Raw genomic sequence first — 8519 nt, 5'->3', positions numbered from 1 at the left:
ATGATGAACACAGGTAATTAAGTATCTTTTAAGAGAAATAAAATAAAGGTTCAGGTAAGCTTATAATGTTTAGTATCAATGACTGACTTAAATCATTAAAAAATAAGTCTGAGAAGAAAGAAAAAGAAAAGAAGGGTAGGGACTCCCAGTTGTTTGCATCTCCACCATATTGGAAGAAGAAGGAGCAGCTGGAGGTTTTGCTCCAGTGTGTCCCTCAAGGCCAGGTCAGGAGTGCCCTCTATTGGGAACGGGCATCCCCCGAGATGCAGCTACTCAAAAAACAACGTGTACCTGGTTCTGAAGGGTCATCTTCCCACAGAAAATAAAATTAAACAAACAAACATACATCCTCACCTTTCCAGATATGGAAAAGCCACAATTTTCAAAGTGCTGAAGAAAAGAAGCCCCAGAAATAGGTCATATATTTACAGCCTTATAATCCTGTTGATGCTCAGGCTGGGTTCCAGGCACACTAAGCTACAATTTAGGATGAAACAACACCATTCCAACACACAGTTGCTTCTCTCACTCGTGCCCGGGTAGTACTGAAGGACAGAACTGATTACAACCTGATGCCACTCCAGCATCCTAAGACACCACCACACCCCCTCCCCAAAAAGGCATTATACTAGAATCAGGTACTCAGGCCTCTGTAAAATGAACAAAAGAAAGCTCTTTATTCCATGAAAAACAATAGTTAATTTTAAAAACACGCATATTCCCTTTCCCCTGCAGCTCAGAAGCTATAGAATTAACAAAATTTTCTCTTTTTGGCTACATGATAGGATGCTTCATTTAAAATAAGAACCATCAGTTTAGCCAGCACACTAAATTCCTAAAAGTTAAATTTCCTTAGTTATCTTCTTGTAGTACCCAACAGCCAGGGAAGAGGCTCTGTAAGAAGATTCCTTGAGATCATCGCCTGACCAAAGAGCCCTTCATGTTCCACCTCGGGCTGGCAGCTGAGAGTAAAGAGGTCGCAGTGTCTACAACAGGCAGACTTTTCACTTAGGTACATGGATTTGAGCATTACTGAAACATTCTGTCAATCGTTGACAATTCAAAAGGGGGTGGGGGAGACAGCAAAGAGCTCAGAAGAAACCAGATTTTCCCTCCTCCATGATACATTGCTGCTGAGTATTCTAGTCTGAACAGAATGCATTTTGTATAGAAGTGCTCCCATTTTGACTCAGACTTACTGAAGGGAGTCATCAACCCCAGCAGAATAATCTCTAAACAACTGCTAAATGAGAGAAAAAGAACCAGAGACAGCCTACTGAAAACAGCCCTTGATTTCAACACAGAGCAGGGATTCATCGTAGAATGCAAGAATTTGGAGGAGAATCTGTCAACAAAAGCTTCTTTTTGGAGGACAAAAGAAACTAGCAGAGGTTTTTCTGGAACGGTCCTAAGCAAGATCAGCAAGAGTACAGCAAACCAGCAGCTCTTACTAGAAACACCGTGCAAAGGAGGCACATTTAGTAAATTCTTACACTTATGCCAACCTACCCTGCAAATAAGATTGCTCCAGCATCAATTGAACTATTTACTTATTTTCTTTCTCTGCAGTGTTATGAATGAGTTGTATAGACTTATCTTTCCCTTTAGGCTCGTCACAGTTCAGGACATAAAAGTCCTCACGCTTTCCCGGATGACAGCTCTGCAGATGGGACACAGCCTCAAATTGGAGGCACATTCTCCACAAGTTACCAGGTGGCCGCAAGGGACAAACACAACAGACACGTCTCTGTCCATGCACACTTTGCACATCCTTTCCTCTTGCAGGCGGAGCTGTTCTTCTGTACTCATCCAAGACTCATCTTTAATAGAAGAAAAAAAAAAAGACGCTCACACTTAGTATTAGAACAGCTCCAGAGTGCCAGTCCTGTTATCTTAGGAAGTCAGACTGCAACTTGCTCCTAATTTTGTTCAGAGGCTGATTGAAGATGCCAAAGGCATGTCTCAGGCAAATTTCATTTAAGCTGAAAAGCTACAGCTATTATAGACTCTGCCTTATCTACAGCTGCTGGATTGAGCAGGGACAGAGATCAACATCATTTTACTGTAATATGTAAATTATCCCTGATGAACCGATTTTTTTTGCATAACAGTCTGTGTCACAGTGGAACTCTCGTTCCTGAATAAAGGTCTCTGTGCTCAGTTACCATACTAGCCAGCTCACATTCCATCAGGATTCAAAGTGAATGAATGAACACAATGGCCACTGATACCATTACTACAAAAACCATCCCAGTTATGCCCAGGCTCAATTTCACCACCGCTGTCCCCCAAGCGCACCCGATTCCTTTTGCTGCACAGATTGCGTTTCTTCTCTTGAACTTGATGTTTCAGTCTCTCTCTGAACAGCACCTGTATAATCAGGAAAGATGATATTAAATGCTATCCCTTTCCTCCCTCTTAAAAAGGTGAAATATCCCAGATTTTGGTAGCTTTAGGTCAAACACCTCTTTGCTCTGCTCTTAACTTCACCCACTCAGCCTGGCAAAGCTGATGTTCTCTGCAGTGCTTTGTGTATTTTAACCTCCCTACCAAGACATGTCCCATCACACTGTCTCCTCAAAGTTGGTTTATTTATCAGACAGAAGCCAGCAGCTGCTCATTCATCCTCCTGTACTACTAATTAATCACATTTTCAGTTTTGTGCGAATCTTTTTTTTTTCCCCTTAGCTGTAGAAGTGGCAGACCATGATATGGAGAAGGGAGCTTTGGAAAGCAGGCTTGCTACCAGAGAAAGCCCATGTGGAACCGCATCTTCAAATAAACCTCACTTGGCAAACAGACTCCACAAAACAGATAACACAAGACAGGCATTGATGAGTAGAATATATATTATCCAAACAAACAGGAAGTATGGCTATTTCTGATCAAGTCACTGATTCAATTTTAAATACTCATCCATCCTAGATGTCTTGCTTCCAACAACTGCCCATGTCTGTCCGCATCAGATGTGACTTTGTGCACCAGCCTCCGTATCGTGCAGCCATCTGCTACTGCAGGTCCAAGGGCAGCAAAAAATACTGAGGATATCTACACCACAGCCTACTGGAGGCAGATATAGTTACTGACACCCCAGCAGTCACAGCCCCTTCAGGTTTCTTTAAAGCAGAACCTCATCTTTCAGCTTCTCGAAGAAAGGCATGTTTGGGCACATTACTACTCTTAATCCCAGCCTAGGAAGAGAGAAGGCAGACCCTCAAGACACAGCAGTGCTCAAGATGAAGTGGATAAGAGGTTAAACCACCACCGAGCAGGCGGGTGTGCGAGTCGGGCGTACCTCCAGGTTCCTCAGCTCTGCTGCTCTCCTCCCGGTCTGACTGGAGCAGATCAGAGATCAGCTCAGGTGCAGACAGGTAGGCAGTCCCCGTCAGCACATACTTATTCTGCATCAGATTAGCCACCCACATGGGGTCAAAGCCCATCTGCAGGACATTCTGCATTATGAGATCGTGCAATACCCAGTCCCTCCAAGGATCTGTAAAGCAGTGAGCAGATACTTTACCAAAAAGGCAGAACTTTAGGCCCAAAGTATGCCACTCCCTGAAGCTGCTATTTATGAAAGAGCAATAATATATTCTAGAACATTCCTCGAGCTATCTATATATCTAGATCAATGTCCAGATTTACAGTTTCTACTTCCTACCATAATTCACAAGAAAGTAATCCAAAGTAATTTTATAAAAGCCAAGAGACTAATTTTGGATGGTTCATTCTACTGTATCACTGAACCAAGTCTTCCATGTTTGGCCCCAGTCCAGAATCCTTATCTTCATTTTCACATCCCAGAAAAGAAGTTTCAAAACTGCTTTGATGAAGATCAAGTGGAACATCCCAATTGAAGTGTCTCCTACCTCATAATCTAGCTCAACCATTCACCAGTGAAGACCTAAGTGGGAAATTCAGTTGGCAGTCCCTTCAAAGGCTGAAGTCTTTAAGCTCATCCTATTGGACAGGCTTTTCAAGAGACAGAAAAAAACAGTTTTCCACAGTTACAGGAGCCAAATTTCACCTACTTAAATTTCCAGGACCAAATGATGGGAACAGATCCCTGGGATCAACACTTTAATGAACAACTGGACTAAACGTTCACTGGTCTCCTACCAAGCAGGTTTGAAATGCTGTAGTCTGAAAGACTCTATGGATGGACAACAAGAGCATGGACAAGTCAAAGGACAGTTAGACAGGAACCCCAAAGTCACATGATTATCCAGACTAGCTAAATGTCTCTGGTCTTAGACCAAGAGGTCTCACAAGGGCAATTTTGCTTCTTGTGCTAGAGACAATTCATGAAAATAAAGTGAAACAGCTTCTAGGATATCAAAACACCTCCCAAACAGCATGTCTACAGAGTGCACAGTGACTAGGCAGGGGGCAGATGATGACCACACCACTTCCAACAGAAGACAAAACACCACATAATTGTAGCACTGACCTTGGAGAGCAGAAGAATCTTGTTCAGTCTGATCCCAGGAATCTCTCTGAAAATGTCACAAAATAGTCACAAAAGAGAAGCACGTGTTCAAAACTCCCCCTATCTACCAAACCCCCTTCCACTCTACAGAAAATATTCATGACTTACTGGAGATATCAGGGTGCTAGAAAAGGCCTCCTGAACACTGCTAACAAATTCTCTCCCCCTTGATCGCAATAAAAATTCACACCTATAAAGCAGAAAGATTTAAATACATTAGTACAGGATCCCTCAAGTGAAAGCAGCAGTAGTAGCTTGAATTTTAGAAGCAAAAGGTGCTATAAGGTTATGAGTAAACTACTATATTCATTAAAGAAGAGGGAGTATCATGGTCTTTTTTCCCACCCCTCCTTTCATGAAGGGCAACGATACAAGGCTCAGTTTGCTTCCTCCCTTAATCCAGTTGGCATGTTTGGCCCCAGATAAGCTCAGTTCCAATGTTCTGTAGAACAGATCACAGGAAACGTGGCAATAGACCAGTTCACAGAAAAACACATAAAACTGCTGAAGAAAAACAAGGTTTACAGTACCTTCCTTATTTTACCCCAGAGCAGTAGAAACCAAAGCTGTTCTTTGATGTCAAAGTGATTTTAATTGAACTTTTAGATGGTGAACTCTAGGTCAAATTAGAAAAATCTCAGGTCTGAACTATGCCATTCTACCTGAGCTTGAACACCTGGTTTTGCTTTTAAAAAGCGAGATGGCCTAAATATTTAGGTTTGTCACTTCTATTTGTACAGTTCTTTGTAAAAAAACTAGTTACAAGCTTAGACAATCATCATCCAGTAGGTTTTGTCATTAACGCGGAACACTGGAGTGATAAAACAGCCTTTGGAACAGAACATGTGGCAATGCCTGAGAAGAAGCCCAAAGGGACTGAAGCCAACTGTCCTATAGTAAGAGAACTATCGTACATATGCAGAGACACCAGACACACATCAGCTGCTTTTTGATGAGAGTGGAAAGGGAGAAACAGGAGAGGAGAGGCAGCTGAAGATATGATTAGGTCTTCAGGCCAATCTTCGTTTCTTCCACATGCGAGGGGAGAGTGAGAGGAAGGCACTTTTGGAAGACAGTACAGACTAAGCAACCAACCTAGAAACCAGTTTTCTATCTTGACCCACTACCAGGATCTAAGATGGTCCCTTGCTGTGCAACTTTGACCTTGAAGATTCAGAGCCTCTCTCGAGATTTCAGGGATTTCCAGAAGGTTACAGACTATTGCAACAGTTTCTGCAGTTAAACATAATTGAACATAACCTGACTAGCTTTTCACCTGCTCTAGCTAGATAGAAAAAAATCTAAAACTAAAGTAATAACAGAGCCTGGAAGCAGCACTCATTACCAGTACACCTGTGACTCACCTCTCAACTGGGGGTACTATCTTATGAAAGAAGAAATCTGTGTGGAATGCACAGCACATCTTTTGGTCTTGCTATGAGGGACATTGGTCAACTAAGATTGACTTACTCTGGATACCATTTGGCATGTTCCCTCCAAGGATCATCTCTGAATGACCAGTTCCTCACAGCTCCATCACAGTAAAAACACTTCACTATATCACCTTGTCCTGAAAAAGACAGAGAGATTATTTGATATCCGAGACACCGAATGCTTTACTAGCCCTGGGTGAGAATCTGAGGAGCGATTCAGCACAAAACATGGGCTACCAGACAGAACACATGACAATTTACCAACACTGTGCAGGTTGTAAAGGGGCAGGAAATGCAATGGGAGCTTGAAATCCCAGAGCTGCAGCTGATGGAGACAGTTCCAGAACTGGGTCACAAGCTGACGGGCAGCGTGACTGTGAGCACCACAGCTCCCCTGTGTGCACATTCCTATGCAACCTCCTCTTGCCTGTGTTTGGAGCTGCAATTAACTATACCTATAAACACATTTTGCTTCCTAACCACGACCTGCCATAACCAGCAGCACGCACAGCCAGGCAATGTAAAAACCTTATACCTCACAGATAGAAGAATTTGCCCCAGCACAGTCCCAGGCTATCCATCCTGCTACTGTGCTTCAGCTCACAGAAATCACAAGAGGAAAAATAATTAAAGCCAAAAACAGTAAAGAAGAACTGTCTACAAATGCCCTGTCCTAAGGGCAATGAAACTATGTCAGTAAAGGCCACCAGGGAGTTTGGCTTCACCCAAGTGCTCACTTCCAGAGTTCTTCTGATCACCTTTTTATTTCTCTATTACAAGTGCAGAGTCCCCACAGCAAAAACCCCAGTGATAGCCAAATGGGCTGACAACCTACAGGTTCCACCCAGATTTGGGTGGTTTTTTGAGAACAGAAGGCTTCAGTGCAAGGCAGAGCTTGTACAAAACACAACATGTCAAGTAAGTGCCTCAAGTTCTTTTAGAAATGCAATTAATAAATAGGCTCAATGGATCTTAAACCACACAATTTTCTGCCAGTAAAACATCTGTTTAACACACACCCCTTTTTGCACTCCTGCTGCTAAGGGAATTGACTTATTGGGGACCCCTCAGTATCCAAACAGGAGGTAACATTGAAGTGAATTCTGCACAAGCAGCAAGTGAAGCAGCAGATGCTGAAGGAAGAATGTGGTTTCTAAACACACGACACATACAAGTATTTGTACAAGCAATAAAACATGGTGACACCTTCAAAAGTTAACTTGAATAAGAGTTAAAAACATTTCCGTGGAGTACCTACCTGTATAAAAGAACCCTGCTCTCACCAGTTGCTCCGGGTGCATGTCACTATATTGGGGCCAATTCCGAAACGTTGATAGTCTCATCTCCTCTGTCACCATCTCGGGGTTTTGTGGGGCTGCCTCCTCACTATCTATCCCCTGCAGAAGACTGAGGAACTGCCCATCTACAGTGTCAAAGATTTCCTGGAGAGGAAACATCTCTTGGTTCCCAGCATCCTCACCACGAATGAATTTACAGGACGAGAAGAACTTCAGGTGCTCTGCTACCGGGCAGTCACCGGGTCCCCAGTCCATCAGGACACCGCCGCAGCAGAAACACTGCACTTGATCTCTCGGACCCACAAAGAAGAAGCCAGCCTTGGCTAAATCTCGAGCAGACACAGGGGCGGTGTGTGGCCATTGCCAAAAAGTCCTCAGCCTTCTCACCTCACTCCTCATGCTGGGGTCAAACAGCTGGCAGGACGCAGCCCCAGGCTCCAGCTCCTCCGCCGGCGTCATGTCCCCCATGTCCTCGTTCTGAAAGAGAATGAGACAAAAAGATAATGAGCATGAGAGCAGTCAGCTGAATTCCCGGGACCAGGCGGCACCCATCCTGCGTGATTTGTCCCACATCCCCACAGCTCACCCCCGCGCATGTTCCAGAAAACTCCTGGTCTTAACAAAGCTGCACTTGAATTGCAGCCCAATCAGAGATCCGGTGCCTCTGTACTTTGCTGTTGGATTTTTTGCTGAGTCCTCATTAGTGTCCGAAGGGAAGAGACTGGAATTTTCTGAGCCCCTCTGCCAGTTTACAGGAGAGATGCTTGTGGGAACACACAGCGGAGGGGAGAGCAAAACCTCATCTCCCTCCCCAGCTCAGCCAATCCAGTTTTTGGCATCTGATCAGTGTCATAAACCCCCAGTCATTTTGCTCAGCCTTTAAATTAACATTTAAAAGACTCTGCTTTTTATTTTTTTCCTCCAAAACCAGATTTAAGGCATGCCATACCAGAGCGTCTCATAATGTTCAGTTTACAGCCAAACACTACACAGAATATCAGTAGATTTTTCATAACCTTATTATACTAATTAAACAGCGAATATATAAAAATATCTCTATAAAAGATGACTTCTCCAGGACACAGTCTAAAATAATTAGGTCTGGTTTCTACAGGGAGGTGTCCTTAAATCAAAGAGGTGACATTTTCTGCCTGTGGTAGTTCTGTGTAAGTGGAAGAACAAAATTAAAGTTATTTAGTGCCCAATTATGTGCCTCATCCTGCTTAAGGTAACAGCCCTTCGCTGAGCAAGTGAGCTGAACTGCAACTCACCTACTGCTTCCAATACGTTCTCTAGAGC

At 43.5% G+C, this 8519-nt stretch overlaps 1 protein-coding gene across 1 annotated transcript; it reads right to left on the bottom strand.

The window, feature by feature from the left end:
• Positions 1–1331: 1331 nt before the first annotated feature.
• Positions 1332–7688, bottom strand: BIRC7 (baculoviral IAP repeat containing 7; the record flags this gene model as incomplete). The annotated part of the gene is made up of 6 exons (XM_080354445.1): positions 1332–1820; positions 2299–2370; positions 4451–4496; positions 4598–4679; positions 5960–6059; positions 7181–7688. The coding sequence occupies 6 exons, from the start codon at positions 7686–7688 to the stop codon at positions 1621–1623; spliced, it is 1008 nt and encodes a 335-aa protein (XP_080210571.1). The 3' UTR covers positions 1332–1620.
• Between the last annotated feature and the right edge of the window lie 831 nt (positions 7689–8519).

The sequence above is a fragment of the Nesoenas mayeri genome (genome assembly GCF_963082525.1).
Source record: "Nesoenas mayeri genome assembly, chromosome: 16".
Taxonomy (NCBI): Eukaryota; Metazoa; Chordata; class Aves; order Columbiformes; family Columbidae; genus Nesoenas; species Nesoenas mayeri.
Note: the sequence above shows the minus strand (reverse complement) of the source record. Positions and strands in the feature narration are given on the sequence as shown.